The sequence below is a fragment of the Cottoperca gobio genome, chromosome 10, assembly GCF_900634415.1.
Source record: "Cottoperca gobio chromosome 10, fCotGob3.1, whole genome shotgun sequence".
Lineage (NCBI taxonomy): Eukaryota > Metazoa > Chordata > Actinopteri > Perciformes > Bovichtidae > Cottoperca > Cottoperca gobio.
Window position 1 is genome coordinate 14865681 of NC_041364.1, and position 18869 is coordinate 14884549.

At 40.8% G+C, this 18869-nt stretch overlaps 1 protein-coding gene across 4 annotated transcripts; it reads right to left on the minus strand.

Moving 5' to 3' along the window:
- Positions 1–227: 227 nt before the first annotated feature.
- ccnjl (cyclin J-like) lies at positions 228–18542 on the minus strand. Of its 4 annotated transcripts, none has more exons than XM_029441891.1 (6): positions 18174–18542; positions 17358–17465; positions 13565–13775; positions 5202–5501; positions 4929–5088; positions 228–3892 (listed from the first exon to the last, which is right to left on the minus strand). In XM_029441891.1, the coding sequence occupies exons 2-6, from the start codon at positions 17433–17435 to the stop codon at positions 3370–3372; spliced, it is 1272 nt and encodes a 423-aa protein (XP_029297751.1). In that variant the 5' UTR covers positions 17436–17465; positions 18174–18542; the 3' UTR covers positions 228–3369. The 4 variants fall into 4 exon arrangements, with proteins under 4 accessions (XP_029297751.1, XP_029297750.1, XP_029297753.1 ...); XM_029441890.1 differs by having other exon boundaries at positions 17358–17468; XM_029441893.1 differs by lacking the exon at positions 18174–18542 and adding an exon at positions 18130–18147 and having other exon boundaries at positions 17358–17468.
- Between the last annotated feature and the right edge of the window lie 327 nt (positions 18543–18869).

Genomic DNA, 18869 nt, shown 5'->3' on the forward strand with positions numbered 1-18869 from the left:
TATCTAAAAAGTACCCTCTCAGGTGAATGGGCCATGTTTTTGTATGTATGCTTTTGTTTGTAAGAATCATTTTGTTTTTGTAGCTAATGCAGGTGAAGTTCAGTTCAACAACATTATATACACAGCTGGGCTTGTTTTGAATGTCAAATAAAATCAGCAAAGTAACTGTCAGGCAAATCTAGAGAAGTAAAAAAAAGTATAATATTCTCTCAAAAATGAAGCAGAAGAAAATGGAAATACTATAATTGTAAAAATGGTCTTTAAGTACAGAGCAGAGTAAATGTACTTAGTTACAGTTCACCACTGGCTTTAGTGGCTTAGTGTTACACCGTTTAAAAGACTGATGTGTTGCATTGACAGCATGACCACATAGCTGGAGGATTGTGTGTAAAGCCTGCGAGGCTCATCACTGGAGCTGCTGCATTGTCTTTCAACCAATTGGAGTAATGCAGTGGAAACCGTCATTTTCCTAAAAGCTGCAGGCACTCTGGTCAAGAAACTCACCCCTCAGAAACTCCGTTCACTTGTGTGTTTATTTTTCTGTGGCACATGATGATAAAATAACTCCTTCTATCATTCAGTGTCACATACACCAAGACTACATATTGGTACAAAATAATACAAAAATATAAATTGGAAGTTTGTGATGTTTGTGGTTTCATTACTATCACATTAGCCAAGTGTTGTTTGGTGTGAGTGACATCAGCACCTTTCACGGGAGGGAAAAATGCATCTCTAGCTAAAAGACAAAAGCATTCAGTAATATCTATCACTCAAAGGAGGTGGCTGCAATATGCAACATATTCATTGTGTGCAGACACCACTGTCCTCTAGAGGAGATCAAGCTTCAGCAAGTCAAATCACACAATTATCAAAAATAAGTTACAAAAGATGAACCAGTGGTGTACACGAGACAGTGATGGCTGTGGTCAGTTTAAACAGAACAACATATTGCACCTTTGACACCTCAGTGAGAAGTTGATCATGAATTATGAGGAAAAGAGCAAGTTGAACTCTAAAATCAAAAATCTAGTTCACACCAACGGCATTCATCAGGAGAATCACAAAAAGCTTTAACTAAAATACACTGAAAAAGGAATGTAAAAAATATAACAAAACTGTACATACAAAGTTAAAACAAAGGCAACGTATCTTAGTTCAGATCACTGGGAAGCACATTAGCATGTCCTTCTTAGTGATGGGAATAAAACAGATGTCTAGCTGTAAAAAGGGTTGATGATCTGTGATCATTAGAGTTTCAGAAAGCTTCATTGAGTTGTATCATTTAGTGTCATCTGAGAAATGCACGTCTGAATATGAATATAAGATTCACAGCTCAAGCACGGCAACTGCTGAGGACAAGGCACGACATTGTACGGTGTCCGATGTCCACAGCAAATCTGTCCGAACTCAGACAACATCATCCCAGTTAGGTGCGGTCCACAGAAGAGCTGCAAGGATTACAGGATTAATTGAATAGTTGATCGATAAAATTTTTATAATTTTAAGTAATTTCAAGCAAAAATGCACAAAAATTATCTGGTTCCAGTTTCTAGAATTTTATGCTTTTCTTTAGTAAGTAATAATCACTTATTTTTGGGGGGTTTAGGACTGCAGGTCGAATATAACAGGCCATTTGAATACATCACATTGAGCTGTGGGAAACTATAATTGGCAATTTTGTCTTTTTTTATTTTTACTTATATCGAGGAAAATAATCAGCAGATTCATCAGTAATGAAAAAGATAATTTGTTTAATTCCTAATTCAGTCTCTGACATCCCAGTCCTTGGGGTCCATAGTCATTTAAGGTATCACCATGGTAACCAGTGGGCGACCCCTGTGACCGACACTGGGAGTCTGGATGTGTTTATACGTTAACAGGAAGTGGAAGATTGGGGATTGCAGCTTTAGAAATCTGGGAAGCAATTACCGTCGACTGCCCACAGATGTGTGAAAGCTGTGACTATGAGGTTGTTCCACGACGATGCAAACAGACTGCTTCATGCATTCAGTTACTGACTTGTCAGCAGAGTATGGTCCAGTGATGAAGAAGGGGAATATTCCAGCCCCCACAGATGCTGCACTAGCATCCACTTTAAAGCATAATAGCACAGAATAATAGGAAGACTGCTAGTTTCAGCCTTGAAACCTGAGCATGAATAAACAGTTTCTATGAACAAAGAAAACTATAATCAATCAATGGTGTGTTTCTAAGTTGGTATAAAAAAGCTACACTATAGCAAACAAAAATTAAATTGAAAGAAATAATCATCATAAATAAAAGCTATGGCATGTTTCAATGGCATCATATTCAAGTAATCTTGTTCAAGTCCCTGATACTTAGTGGTTCATGTAAACATTGGAGTCATTAACACAGACATAGAACCAACAGTTCATAAGAAGGCAGCAGCAATTCATATGTACAATACACTAACAACGTCCACGTCTCCTTCACCATGCTGGTCCAGTCACATGAGTTTGTTAAATTCTTTGAGCTGTGCCGGAGACACTGAAATTAAAACTTTAGTATGACAAAGCCTGCAGCTGCCAGAGAGACACATTTTCACCCGGGGGTGTGATGGCTCTGCCACAAGGCTCGACTTTGGAGATGGGAGAGAAGAGACGACGAGGACAGAGAGTAAAGAAAAACTTAAACTGCACTCCAGCTGCGCTCAAAGCAATGAATTCTTCGTCCCCTCCGAGGGCTTATGTGGTGAGGATTTCCCAGAGGGGCCTTTCAGTTCCAACAGAGACTACAGGAGTTCGCAGACACTCAGCGAAGAGCCTGTATTTCTTCTTCTATGTCTCAAATGGTGACTCAAGAAGAAAAAAAACACCAGCCAATTTTTCTTCGCTAACATGTTCAATTTTTGGGATAAGAAAAAGAAAGAAAAAATTATGTCAAGCAGCAAGATATCCTTATCACAGATACTTTGTGTTCTGTGCACTTCTAAAATTGGCTCAGTCATCACACGACTGAGAACAGGCACTGAATGAGGTGGGTGTTAGATCACACTGCTGCTTTCATCTCATTCACAGTGATGACAGTCTCAAAATAACACAGATTTATAAAACCATTTCAGAATATGGCAATAACATTTTTGCAATGCCTCATTACTTCAAGGTGGTGGCGCTTTTGTCACGTTAGTGTGATGACTTCCACCGGGTCTGTCTTGCCTTTGGACCTCTGCTTGCGTTTGAGGCGTCTCTGTGTGTGGGTAGAGGGGGTTGGACAAGCGGAAGGTGTTGCGGAGCTGACGGAGAGAGAGAGGAGGTCTGCAAAAGGATATTTTGGGGTAGGGAATTGGCTCGGAAACATAGCAGTGCACTCCCGCATGGGTTTGTGTTCCCTCTCCGTCTCCTGGCGTCACCTGTCAAAGCAGCCCGCTGTGAAAGTGTGATGACCCCCCAGGTAGCCCCCGCTGTAGGCCATACTCAGACAGTGGCGCGGCTCTCCAGCGAGGGCCATCTGCACAGAAATGGGGCCCTGTAGCGGCAGCGCACGAGCCCCCGGCTGGAGACCTGAGGTCAGGCTTGGGTATGAGGGAAACCCACCCCCAGGAGCCATGGAAGGAGCCCCGGTTAGGAGACCCATCCTGTGGCTCTGAAGGAAGTCCTGAGACATGTTCACCACAGGCCCCAAAGCCTGGGAGTCAGCTAGCACGTGCAGCTGGGACAGGGACGGGGAATGCTGGGAAATGTGTGGGAAGCCGTCCGGCTGAAAGAGCAGCTGTGGTGTGGAGGAGGTGGAGGAGGAGGAAGAGGCTGGTCTCTGGATGGCTGACATTGGAGAGAGGTGAGATGTCTGGGGCTGAGACTGCAGAGAGGAGGGCCGGTGAGGAGGAGTGGATTTGCTCTTGTTGGCCTCCTTAACGTCGTTGTCATGAGCACTGTGGAAAGGAAAAGTACACATAAAAAAGATGAGGAAATTACCGAAAAAATATGAAGTCCTAAGTCCCGCCCCTTTTTGCTCTGTGCTCTGAAAAACCGTTGAACAAGCTCGACGCAGAACCTCAGTCAACTGTCCCCTTTCCTGTTACTTAGATATGCTATGTCTGTTAAAAGCTAACATTACCATGTAAAGTCACATTACACAAGTGTCACAATCTTCAGGGACTCAATACATTGTATGAAGTCCCAGCTAAAGTGAGCTAATGTTAGCAAAAGGCTAGCTAACGTTTAGCTAACGCTACATCAAGAGGAGTATGCCTAAACGTCAGTCAGGTTTGCTTCCTATTTATTCCTGTGGTAAAGTTAAAGGCATTTGGAAAAGGACAGATAGGTTGGTTGGTGACATTAAGATGACGTGAATTATCTCCAGCCAGAAAAGATCAAGGCTTTGTTTATATTATCCTCAAAGTAACTTTTAGTGTTATTTATTTTGATATACACAAGGTCTAACATCCCACTGGGAAAAATCCAAGTCCTTGCTTGGCTTCTTGAAGCTTTATTGTCCAAGGCCCAGAAACTGCATCGCCATGTTTCTTTTGTCAAGCGTTTTGTCAAAGTGTTTGCAAACCTGAGTAAAAGATCTATCGAGAAAGAATGGCTGGTCAGATGAATCCATTAACAGGGCAGCGATCCGTCTGTACCAACCCTTTTTATTCCTCCACAATTAGTGTGAGACATGAGCAACTTAATTACAGCTGTTAAATTATACAATCAATGAGGCTATCAGCTATGTGGACAGGCTTCACCTGATTATACAAAAAACATTGTAAGCCTCGACTGCTTTAAGCAACAGGAATCTTATTATCCAAAACCATGGAAACCAAAAATAAAGAGATATGGGGCCTCGTCATCTAGCTTGAGTTGCCCACTAGACTTCAAGAGGCTCGGAAGCCAGCCTTGCTTTCTATTAGACCTTTTTCTTTCTTGTGCATGTATGCGTGAGTCTATGCGTGTATGCGTGCGTGTGTCCCTTACAGCAGCATGAGCTCAATGCATTGGGTGAGATGGTCCCAGGTGTAGCCTGTCAGTAGATGCAGAGCAGTTGTCCAGCTTGGGGAAATCTGAAGACAAATACGAGATGCTGCCACACACGCAGCAGCAACCTGGGATGGTCGGAAACTCAGGAAGGCGTGGTCTAGAAAAACCCCGACACAAGACTTTCATGAAATATTTGATCACCACAAGCTAATAAATGAATATTCAACACTGGAACAAACAAGGCAAAATCCTTGATCCTCTTAAACCCACCTTGCAGTGAGACTTCCAGAAAGTAGTGAGTGTATTTGTCCATGAAAGCCTTCGTCTTGGAGAGGGAGGAGAGGGGCCAGCCGTTGTATAGGTCGCCCTCCTGTACCGAGGCATGGAGGTAGTAGTCAATAAAGTGGGCGGGTGTGGGCATGCACAGATTCCAGCCAAAGGTCTCGAGCAGCAGAAGCTCCATTTTGATCAGATCCTTCTTGTTGAGAACCAGGTTCAGGCTGCACATGAAGCCAAGAGAGTTCAACTGCTCCAGTTTGGGAACCCGGTCCTCCTTCTCCTCAAATTTACCTGGAAAGAAAGGAAGAGATGCAGTGAGGTCAGTGAACGATGTTTAGTGCAATTCAAATATAAATCGACGGTTTGAGGTGACGAGAGGATAGACTACCCATAAAATAATACGGACAATTGACCAACAGAATTAGTCTGCAAAAATCCTGATAATCAATTTATCATTTACACCAAACGTGCTGTTGCTCGTATAAAAAAAAAAAAAAGGAAAAGGTTTCTTTTCACTATGACATTTTATACACAATATGCAATATTGGATTCATAAAGAAAAAAGCAATAAATATAGATGAACTGATAATGAACATTTTAGTTGCAGCTAATTTATTGGCTTTTTTGCAAATCATAGCCACAGAGGTCACACTTAAATTAGACAAATTACACATCTGCCTGTATCTATTTCAAGGGTCATTATATCAAGGTATGTAAGGTGATGATAGATCTTTGTTTTCTTTCAGTATTACAATGAATAGTATCATCATGTGGCCACATGGAGCGGTTATGGTCAGCCCCTAAGAGCCTTATTCCAGCTTCCAAAAAACCTAACAAGTGCCTGCTAAGCATTAGCAATTAAGCTGACTATTACTGAACATCTGGCTATAAAGCTATGCTATTACACCAACATGGAAACATCACTATAGGCTTACAGACTGTGGGGCACTAACTGTGGATTATAAAAGCCTAACACTTTCTATGAAAAAAACAAAAACTAGCCAGGTCCCTGATAATGCTGTCCCTCTCACTCACTCCCTATCCTTGAAGACATTGCAGCGGTGTCATTACAGTGAGCCCGCTCTTCAAATCATCCTCCTTTCCATGGCAACAGCCCTGAGGCCTCAGGGGTCCGTGTGACCAATGGAGAGGGGTGACTCTGCCTTTAATCCGAGAGTCCAACAGGCCTCCTCTGCTCAAACTTAAAGAATGAGGGGGAGGAGGTGTCAGGTTACTGTGATACAGGCTTCCCTCTGAAGCATGTGCCTGAGCTACACAAAGCTTTAAGTAGTGCGACGTGGTGATCATTGTCAACTTAGAAATTGAACATTATAGCACGGCTGTTACTGGGTTTTGAGGCCGATATCAATATTTGAGAACACAATAATGCTAATTGCACTAAAATTCTAATATTTAGTTGGCTTCAAATTAATGATCTGAGAGGAATCTTTATGTTCAAAAAACATTAGTGAGGAATAATGCAAATATAAGATCATGGGAGAGGGGAACTACAGGATATGTAGCTTGTTTTTGATTTGTATTATTTTATTCAGATTAAAATATAAATGTTGTTTTGAATGCTTGATTTTGTTTAATTGGATCGAGGTGTTTATGGAGAATGAACACTTTAAAACACTGGAGGCGGAAAGTTAGAATGTTAAGTTTATTGATAAAATACTTTTAGGGCAGGACTTGATAGTATTCACTTCATACTTGTTTTCGGACATGAAAAAGGAGAATGAATAATTCACACAAAATACAGCAACAATGAAAAACACTACTGCCTGCTGCCACCTCGTCCCTGTTGCAGATTTACTTGGCATTGTATCCACTGGGTAGGATTATTAAATTATGCATCGGTTTCGTCAAAATATGCATGCAGTTGGAAAGTAAAACATTTATTTTTTAAACTTCTGTTCTGGCAAATCTTAGCCTCTACTCTGAAACCATGGCAACCAAACATTAAAATTAAGTGCTTTATTGGCTTTTGAGCTGTCGTTAGAAGTGGATACTCCAAGCAACAATTGTCTGCAGTGTCTTTAATGGACCTCATTTACCTCTTTATGTCTCAGTGAGTGGGGCGTCTTCCTACAGAGTGCGAGTTTTACCACTGATGTTGCGACCCACCATTAAGCAGGGCAGGAGAGAGGAAGAGAGAGGGAAAGGTTGAGAGGGCATGAGGGGAGGGGTGTGGGGGATCTGCAGCCTAACCGGCCAGAGGAGTAATTAGCAGAGAGGCAATAATGGGTTCTCTCCACCAGAACAGGAAGCACTGTGAAACAGGGCTGATTACACCCACCAGGGCTCGTTCCACAGCCTCGTCCACGCTTGCCCCATTCTCTCACCCTCATATCCTCTGGATCTGTCTGCTGCTAGACTGCTATGTCCACACAGACGCTGCCATAAAACGCCATCAATGCCCCCAATCTCCACACAACACCAGCCTCTTTGATCTTAAGAGAGACACCGTGCAAGTCAATCTCCTCACTGTGATCTGTGATTACTCCTTTGGTTAACTACAGTGGGTGACCAGAAACACAAGACACGCAATGCCCAAATACCATTGAAAACTAAAAAACAAAGCAACTTCAGTTGAACCTACAGAAGTAGAGTATGATTAGAGCCACACCTGGTTTGACTTGCTGTAAAAACAACTGACTCATGTGTGCATCACAGCCTGTATGACAAAACATTGGACCTCAATTATTTCAATGAGTTGGCACAGTAGGCAGCCAGCAACAACAACAACAAAAATATATATCACTGGATAGTAGGGCACAAAACTTGATTCTGGCTCTACTTTATCTGCAGCACAACCCAACGTTACATAAAAGTGCAACTGAAACCAACTATTATATACATCATGCATGGACCTGCCAATTATTATCTCCGTCAAGGAGGTTATATTTTGGTTTGGTTTGATGGTTTGTTTGTCTGCTCTTTTGCAGGATTATGGAACAACGGGACCTATTTTCATGAAACTGTTGCAAGGGTGTAACATGGGCCAAGGAAGAACCCATTAAATGTTGCATGACAGGGTGAATACATGCATTATTTTTTACCTAAGGAAAGGTCTGTGTTTGCCATGTGCCCTTCTAGTTTTCAGATTTGATTGAGTCATTGTTCCCCAGACAGACAGACAGACACACACTGTATTCATCCCGAGGGAAATTTAGGAATACGGAAACAAGATTTAGAATCTTACCAAGATTTAAATTATTTTAATTCTTGATCGTTTTCAATAGTGATCAATCAAAAACATGAAAGTGCACATATTCCATGTAGTATTGTGCCATTTTACAAGTTGTACAATCTCATCTCAAAACACATTTAAACAGTCATTCAGTGAATCAAGGTTTTATATGCTATTAAACTGAACTTCCTGGTTTGCACGTCATCTTTCCACTGACACGTAGCAACAACACGAATGCAGCCCCTTGTTCTGGTTTTTACTGATGTCAGTGTGAATATGGCCTCAGAGAGACGGTGCATTCCTCTCCTGTGAGTACAGCCTACCTGGAATGCAGGCGGCTAAATGATCCTATCTTAAGTAAGCGAGCAGGAAAGAGACACTGATGAAGGAAAAACAAACAGCCTTCCTATTCCTCCACCAACTACTTTTCCATACACTGCAACTACTGGACACCTATCCTTTCTCAAGCCACCCGCAGGTGGTGGTGAAGATGAGAAAAGGTCAAGTAAACAGGCAGAAGTTAGGGGTTAGGGAAAGGTAAGGGTCCCTCCCAGGTGTGCTGTTTGAGGAGGAGGTGGGGGTGGGGAGAGGTTTAGAGTGATAGGGGCTGTTAGGAAACCTAAGAGCCGTCTTCTCACAGACAAAGGCCTCCGTTTCTGTTGCTCTTTATTTTGCAGACATGTAATTCTAGTCCATTTTGATCACCCCTCAAAATAGTTAAGTTCCTCTAAAAGAAATGTATGGTGACCACAATAAATGTTAGGCTTCCACAAAGCATTGATTAGCAACACAGGACCAGAGGCTAGTAATTGTTGAAGAACATTTCTTATTAATGGAAAAACTGACACATCGTGAGGCTACAAGAAGCACAACTGGAAGAAAAATTGCCATCATACAAGACTCATGAGGGGGGACATTGTAGCTGAGCTACAAATTAATTCTATATGTGAAAATAAAATAAAAAACTGTTTTTCATGTTACTTTCTGTTATCATTTGATGTGGATACTTATCATTTTCCTAAAGAATAAAAAAAACTTTTGTTTTCCTCATTCTAAACTTCTTTTTCTCCTTGACTTGACTGTCAAGAGAAGGAATTTCCTTTGCGGTTTAAAACCCTTTTATTTACTGGTTCATCTTTCATTGGGACTGTGAAATTGGTCACAGATCTATCACATAATCTCCATGTTGCCACCCCTGGCCCCGGGAGCTCACACAATGTAGGCCTGGGGTGACCCTTGACCCCTGATGTTCATGCCTGGGTGACCCAGGAGAATATTAGAAACCCAGCCCTGTGTATGTTTGCTTGTGTGAGTATGTGTGGTGTGTTTTGGGTGTATCCATCAACTGGGGGTGTAAAGCGCCTTGCTGTAGATGGAGATGAGGGCTTACACAGGGAGTGTGTGGGCAAACAGAGCCTCAGGCATTACACAACTAAACATGAAATACGACTTAATTTTAACATTTGTAATATAGTGTGGATTACAATGACACACAAGCGCTCAGATGAACACAAAGGTGAACTGGTGCATTTGATTGTAATGAATAATATTAACTTTTTCAAACCCATCTGTACATCTTTACATCATTTCTTTAATTATTAGAGCACCACATGACAACAGTTCAATCGGAATTATTGTCAAGCCTCTGAGAGGGGGATAAAGGGGGAAGTGACTTCCCTATTAATCTACATTTCAGGGCACCCTGCTGAGTGGTTCAGTTCTAACATGTCCCATTTTGCAGGCCACCACCTCTCCCTCCCTTTCTACCCTGTTTAACATCAGCAGCCAACCTGCCTTTGAAGTACTGCTCCACTCGTTTCCCAACCCCCCAGGGATGTGGGGCTGCTTTTACTGGCCGCCCTGTCCCAGGGCTGGCTCTCTCTGCCTGTCCCTGACAAGGTGAGAGAACGAAAAGGAAACAGAGCCAGCAGCCAAAAGGTAAAAGGACACCACCAGAGCCGACTGGCGGTTGAATGGTTATGTGGCAGTAAAGCAGTAGCCTTTAGAGGGGAAATTCTCTAATGGATAAAACTTCAATGTGGCTCTTAATTAGATGATTGCAAAAAAAAAAATCATAGCTTCATCAAGGTTGCGACAGCGACAGCTTAACATTTAGCAATGTTAGCTTACAGCAAATATCCTCCATGCACACATGCGCCTGCACACGCAACAACATCCACGCCTCAGCCTCTGCTCCCCTCCCCCCTCTCTGGGAAGGGTCTGGCTGCCTGGCTTGCTGTCCTGCTTGCATTGACGGGCTTTTGTTTGAGGCCTGACTCGGAGAGCATATGGCAGGTGCCCCTCAGCACACAGTCCCTCCACACCCCCGGGCTCCGAGGCCTGTCTAAGTGCGCTGTGTAGTCAATATGACTGAGCTTCTGGTGCGTTCCACGGGATGCTCTTTTTTTGTTTTGTTTAGAGACCCTTCATTGAATGAGGTTCACAGAACAAATTAGATTAAATCCAGTTTCAATAATAACTTGCTGCATAAATACACCAAGCATCCAATGATTATAATCAAGAGCCAAACACCAAACTTAACAAAATATATAAATAGAGAGTAAAACATTGTACCAATGTATACTAGCTGGCAGCAGAGGCACGTCCTTAATGTCATTTACCATAACAAATAGCTTCAGTATGCAGAGCTCTGACTTCAGGGACCGAGATCTGCCAGGAAGACTGATGTGATCACTGCAGGACTTCATGGAATGTAGCACAATAGAAACTTAAGTTAGGGGATGTAGACTGATTTTTAAATGGAAATATGCAGCGTATACACAAATAGTCTTCACTGAAATTGACATTAAATTCCCCAGGATTTTGGTTTATTGGAGTAATTGGATTCTCTGGAATGAAGTGAGGTCTCTAAATAGGCTACCAACAGTCAATAACACAAAAAAACTGACCATAATCTCACTTCTGCAAATGAAGAAGAGCTCATCCATGAACAAACACATCCACACACAAGCATTCACACACACACACACCACAGAGTAACAGGATTAAGCTTGACTGCTGAGAGGCATAAAAGAGGTAGCAATTAATTAACAGAGTGCGGAAGACAGAACATTTTAAAAGAAAGACAATGTAAGTGCCTGTCAAAGGCAGGCAGTGGGACCTGGGGAGGCCGTTCAATAACTAGGCCAGATTCCAAAGCACCTCAGGACAGAAAAAAACAAGACAACTTTGAATCAAAAGCCCTTTCAAGCCTTCATCAATCATGGCTGAGACTCCCTAGAGTCTTGGAGGAGTCAGAGGCAGGAGAGCAGAGAGAAGAGAGCCTGACTGACTGAGAGCCACATTCAAAAGATTCAATAGCAAACCAGATTAATCTATTACAGAATAGAAGAAGCACCTCTGTCCAGGTTGGCTTGATAATATTTATATAACTCCAAGAGCAAACTCTCAAAGCTATTATTGGATTCTCATGAGATTGCTTTTAAATAAAACCTCTTTCAAGTCACATATTCAAATTCATCCCACCACAGAGACTACTCTGATTGCAAAGATGGCCTGTGCGCGACCACACACACACACACACACACACACCCCCAAGTGAGCGAGCCCTACTCCAGACTCCCACTTTGACAGCATCATTAGCTTAATTACCCATGATACCAAGGGCTGCACTGATGTACAGAAAACCTCACAGTCTGTTAATCACGAGACAGACACAGAGACACTAATAACTACCACACAACCTGAACCATGCATCAGCAGGGGAAGAATCATTAACATACCTGCTTTACACGAAACACACAATTTTAAATTTCACAGCAGAGATTCATGTTGGCAAATAGTTATCATCACTTCTGTAGAAACACTGGCAGCTTGAGAAAATAAGCAACAGCAAGCAAAGGCTAACATCTACCAGTCATCAGTCCAGGGAAGAAGAGATATTCAGGAATTTAAACCCAAAGCCTTAACTTGATTGTTTTAAATCTGCACAGTGCAATCATCAAGTAAGTATGTCAACTCCAAGCCTTTAGTTAATACTGAAGGTGTAAATCTTAAAAATATGTTTAATATTATTATTTTTAAAGCTAAAATTCCTAAAACCACTGGCCACTGTAGATTTTAACAAACATCACTTAAACAGGAGGAAATGGTGCATTTATCTGGAACAAGCCTTGGATTAATACACATTTGGTGCTCAGGTCAGCATTTATGGCAGCAATACAGTCTATGTGTGATTAAGTCAAAATAAACTCAGAGCCCATGTTCATCCAGTAAAATGGTGCGACACCATCATGTGTTTTTCATAGTTTCTTGGACAACAATGGAGCTGCATGGCACAGAGGAATAAGCTAAATTAGGCTTTGGCTACACAGGAAATAGTTGTTAGTAGGATCAGTTAATTGTTGCTAACAATTAATAATTATCTGTAAAGGTATGAAAACATAGGCTTAAACAAAGTGCCATTAGAGAATTAACCTGAAGACAAAATGCATTTGTATGAAGATTGTGAATAGGCTGTCCTCTACAACAAATCACATGTTTTCAATGACCACGGGATGAAAGAAATCACACCTTTGATTAGAGGACATTGTGACTTTGGCAGGTGTGATACTAGATCATCTCAAACTGACTGGAAGCAACTAAAGTAAGAGCAGCCGCCCCAGACATGTTATTGCAGTCAGGATCAAAAACATATAAGAAGTTCTGCAGACACGAGCATAATCGTCAACAGTTTGTCCTAAAACAATGGTACACTCACCACACCACAATGGAAACCTTGTTTTGTTGGTTTCAAACCAAGCTACAGTAAACTGGCGACACAGGCCATCAGATCAGTTTGAAAAGTGGAGCTGGAAGAAGAAATATCACCATGCTCTCTTGAGCATAACTCAAATTAGCCTTGATGCAGGAAGTGTTTCACCATGTGCAATCTACATTTACAATGGCGCTCTTCTGCAATTACAGAAACGATGAACATACAATGTTTTTCCAGATTAAACGCAAAACCTATTCTTAGTAAAAGTTACCTCTGAAGTAGATTTAGGTTCAATAAATAAGCAATAAAGTTTCTAGTACATCAATTTAAAACGCATGTCTGAGCCTTATTATTATTTAAAGACTAACTCTCTTTTTTATTCTTGTGTAAAAAACTATTTAGATAGCTTAAGGGGACAAGGTAGGAGGTTGAACATGTACTTACTAGCTAGGAGCAAACAAGAGAGGGCGATGACATAGAGCTGCTTGACCGCCACATCGTAGTGGTCCATGAACAAGTCCAGCAGGTAGACGGCTAGGTGTCGCGCTGTAGGACATAGCTGGTAGCGATTACTCAGGATGGCCAACAAGTCTGCAAAGTACCGCCGCATACCAATCTGTGGAGAGTGGGCTCGGTAGACCGGTAGCTTCAGCTCCTGTAGAAGAAGAAAAAGAGAGATTAAGGGGGACGCAAACGATGGGGGGTGAGAGGAGCAGGGTGGGCAGGAGGAAGTTGTGGAGCGGCACGGGGGTTGTAAAAAAATATGCATAATAGTGAGCCATGCATGTCCCCTGCTGACTGGGTTTAACGGCTGCCAGGAGAGTTGCTGTGTCTAAAATACTCAAAGAATAAAACTCCATTTACCGTCAGAAATTCTTGATTATGCTTCAGCCTCATTTCAATTTCATTCAATTCACCATTGCTGCAGAGAAGAGGAGCTAATTTGGGTCATTGCAGGGGTCTCAGAGCATTGGGCTGAGGGAGGGGGGCATGGTTCCTCCAGTAGAGGTTGAAGAGTAGATAGGATTAGGTTTCACCCATATCCCCACCCATATCTCCCATTCATGTTCAATTAGCTGCATGTGTTTCAAAGTGGAAGGAAAATACTCGGGGGCATTAGCATTGCATCAGCCTCGGGTATCTTCTCGGAGCCTTTTACAATCAGCAAAAGGCTCCAGTTTCAAAATCTGCCTCAGAGTAAGAAACAATAAACATTTAGTACTGTATGTACAAACTCACAGCACATACTTTCTCTGTATTTAAGCTGCTTATATCAAAACATTAAATTGTTTTCAAAAATATTTTTTGCTCTAGTAAAAACAAGGGCTTTTGATTTGGATTTAATAAGAGATTGAGGATTGGTAGAATAATCTCTTTAGGACCCCTCACTGTTTGAACCCAAGTATCAGAGGAGAAATACAAAAAACATCCCCATCATGTCAGGTCTGTTGTTTAGGAACATCCCTGACTTAAGGCTGGCACAAACAGTCCCAATGTAGCTTTAAAGCTTATATTTCTCAAAGGAACTTGAACTAAAGTCAATATTTAAAATAATACAATTTGCTGAGAGGGCAAAATGTACCAACACTGTCAGATTTACACAAAAATGTCATGTAATTATTTTAAGCTGAACTAAAACAACAATGATCCTCATACTAACACTTCAAAGTACCCCCTCCCAAATCCACATATAGCCACTCCACCCCCGGGCCGGTGCCACAACCAACCATACCACCCAATACTCCCAAAACTCTCCTCTCCTCCCACTGCTTCAGCCTCTGGTCCATCTGTCTGTCTGGGGGTACAAGGGCAGCAGGAGAATGGGGGTGGATATGAAGGGTGGGGGGCTGCTGGAGTCTGGAGGGGCTCCAGGGGGGTCTGTGTGGGGTGGAGAAGGTGCCTTTGTGAGGGACCCGCACCATAATTAAGGATTCCACAGCTGCCTCCGCCTGATTTGCATGTCTGATAATTTGCCACATGCTATACACCACAGCTATCTCCCACATCAGGGCATTACCACTGCAGCAAACGTCATTAAGGCTAGATGAGACGGTGGGGGAGCAGGCGCCATGCAGGAAATCTGAACACTGTGTGAATGCCTTTTTACACACAGCTCTGATACTCATTTCACTATTCCTTTTTATTACAAATGTTACTGTTCTCTTAGTTTAGCCCCGTCTGATTACAATCAGTCAACAAAAGTTTTTGAACACTTATTTGAGCATTTTATTTAAAGCAATCTGATCAATTCAGCTATATTATAATAATAATAATTTTTTTTAAAACTGAAAGATATTTACATTTTATAATATAAAGCTGCAGCGATAGAGATTCAAAAGAAAACTAATCTGCAAACTATTTTGATAACCAAATAATCATTTTCCAAACAAAAATGCCAAACATTTAAAGACTTCAGGTTTTCATTTGTGAAAATTCCCAGCTATTCTTCAAATGACATTATAATAACCTACAGCAGAACAACACATGATGTTCTCACCAGAAGATAATCAGTAATGAAAATAATAAGTAGCAGGACAACGTTTTTTGTCCAACCAATAGACCAACACCCGAACATATTCAATTTACAGTCATGTACATGAGAGAAATGCAGCAGATCTTCACATTTTGAGAAGCAGAAACAAGCTAATGTTAAGCAATATTTACTTGTCAATTGAATAAAATAATTATATTTGTTAGTTGCAGCTCTAATTGAGAGTTACAGTCAAAAGATAGAGAAGCTGGGAAAAAAGGCTGAACTTAAATGGTCTGACAGACTTACTGTGAGTTAAAACACAGACAATTTGTCATGTTGTCTGCCACAGGTGCCTAAGTAAAGCAAATTAACTCTCAAGCATTTCTCAATTCACCATGCGCAACTGTGCAGCATATACAGTATATACTGTGGTGAGCCTGTCGTTTGGCATTTCACCAAAATGCTGATATAGGGTAATCAAACCTAACATTAGACTTACTATCTCTCCCTCATTGCAGTATGAGAAAAGAGTGGGTGTGTTGTTTAGTTTCCAGCTCTGTGTGCAGATTTTCAGTCTAATTGATGTCTCACTCTGAGTCAGATGCTGCCCAGCATGAGTAAACTGTGTATAAATTAATGAATCATTATATATATATATATATATATATATATATATATATATATATATATATATATATATATATATATATATATATATATGCACTACAGTCTGACACATAAATACAATCTCTGGGAAGTTCAGACACCTGATATCTAAAACCTGATCTGTATTCATCTGCCTCAGCTTGAGGCTGGCAGAAGCGTCACAGCCCGAAGATGCCAGTCGAGTGACAGATGTCTCCATTAAAGTGACACATGTGAAGAAATATGATCACGCTTCGAGGTTAATTAAGACATTTTCAATTAATGAGCCTTAACTGCTCCGTGTAATCTAATTTAGACCATGTTTAAATAGACAGCAGGCCCATGTAATTATATTTTCTTTCAAACTTTCAATACATTGCGCGGTTTATAATATGCTAAGATGCTACTGTGGAATATCAACACAGGCCTGTTGGTTCAGGCCATCGTATTGTAGGGCTGCAAATTATTATTATTTTCATTATCGACAAACGTATTTTTCTCAATTAATTCATTTAATCACAGAAATATCTGAAACTAGTTAAACATACAATTTCTCACCACTTTCTTTCAATCAAAAACAATGCAACTAATACTTATCTTCCTTATTGACTAATCTAATTATATTCTTGATTAATGGAATAATCGTTTGGTCTTCAAAATACTACAAAATTGTCAAAATGTCTATCACAAACTATATTGTGACTAAATGTATTGTTTTTGTCTGAGCAATAGTCAAAAACCCAAAGATAATCAATTTGTTCCGATAGGATAGAGAAAAATAGAAACATTCACAATTGAGAAGACTGGAGCATTGAATGTTGTACTTAGACGATTAATCTGTTATCAAAACTGTTGCTAATTGAATTGGTTAATCGTTTAGTTACCTATTGTCTATTGTTTTAATCATAATATACAGTGCAACACACTGTTATTCTCAGGTTGTTGAGAATGAAAAAGCTAAGACAGACTTAATGGTGCTCGTGATTTTCATAAATGGTTAGCTTTGTTAAACAGTCACAATCAAAACCGGTTTAAGCTCCTACTGTCAACAAAACAACAAATTCCCATAAAAAATAAAACAGTGCTCAATAATGATGATGATAATAATAATAGACTCACCTTGATGCGGAGCGATTGATGGATATCTGCAGCTAGCTGTCCTTTCCACCATTGCAACTCTCTCTCCATCTTTCCCATCCAGAGGAGACTTCAAGAATCAAGTTTTACCTGCTGAGACACACGTGTCCACAATTAAATAAAATTCACTTTGAGAAGTAGAGTGTTGTGCTGAGAGTGGCGACAATAACTGGAAAATATATAGATTTCAAACTGTATATTTACTGAGAAAATCATCCGATACAAGAGAGGGTGAAGTTTGATTAAAGTTATTCTACAAATTATCTCATTAAAATGGATTATATGATGAGGATTAACTAGATGAGTGTGTTTGTACCGACAACTAAAAACAAGGAGATTCCAAAATGTGTAATTTGTTGACAAATACAATCTTTTTGATAAAGTTTTTGAACATCTTGCTAATCCCACAGCAGAGGTCTCTTTCCCTAGGCCATTTTCTCTGCTCGGGAATTTAAATGGCTCAGTTAAATGCCCGCTCGACCACGCTGTAGGTCAAATGAATCAAAGCAGCCTTTCGCTAATGTCATTTTTCACACGGTTGTTCACTTCCAACAACAAAAAAAGAACACATCTCACACTACGGTTATCGTTCAAACACCACGAGCACCACGAGACAGCGGCCAAACAGTGAGGCTACACAAGTTAACTGCCCAGCGAGCTCACAAATACTCGGCTCGTTTAAAAAAACAACACACTGCGATTAAACTAAACACCTCGACTCAAACACAGCTCATTACTCCAACACGGCAGTAACCTGGTAAACTTTTCATCTCGGTGGTTATTACGTGTGCCACTCACCGCTACGACGGGAATGCCCCCCAGACCCCTTTGTCTCAGTCCGACATCCTGAACCAGAGAACTCCTCTTCGGCTCAACTTTGAGAAAGACCTATTTTTTCGGCCAAAAGATAACGTTCAAATCCGCTGGCAAGTTCATAAAACAGCTGCCACCGCCAAATCCCGGCAACAGGCGTTTGGTTGCGCCGTTTTCCCCTAACTGTTTACACTTTTCCGTGAGGTCTTGCTCCGCCGTTTTCTCTCCGGTAGATCCGCTGTAACAAAGTAACGTCCTCGGCTGCACCAGCTGCTGCTGTTGCGGTGAGGGCTCGTGCGTTCGACGTGAAGTGCCCTCCTCCTGCCTGGGAGTTGTAGTCCTTTAGAGGTCATTGTCAAAACTACAAACAACCACACATGATCACAAAACATTTCATTTTATAGTACGTGTGAATTATATTTTCTTTATTTACTATTCACACTCATATTATTATTAGGCATATTATTATTATTATTATTATTATTATTATTATTATTATTATTATTATTATTATTATTATTTACTCATTTAGTTGTTATTATTAATGTTATCACTTTGGTATTAGCTTATTTATAATGCACTTTTCATTAGAACCAAGCTTCTGTAGAAACGTTTGATTTTATTTTTTTGTAACGAGGCTACAATGCTAAATGCAAAGACATCAAGTAACATCAACGAATA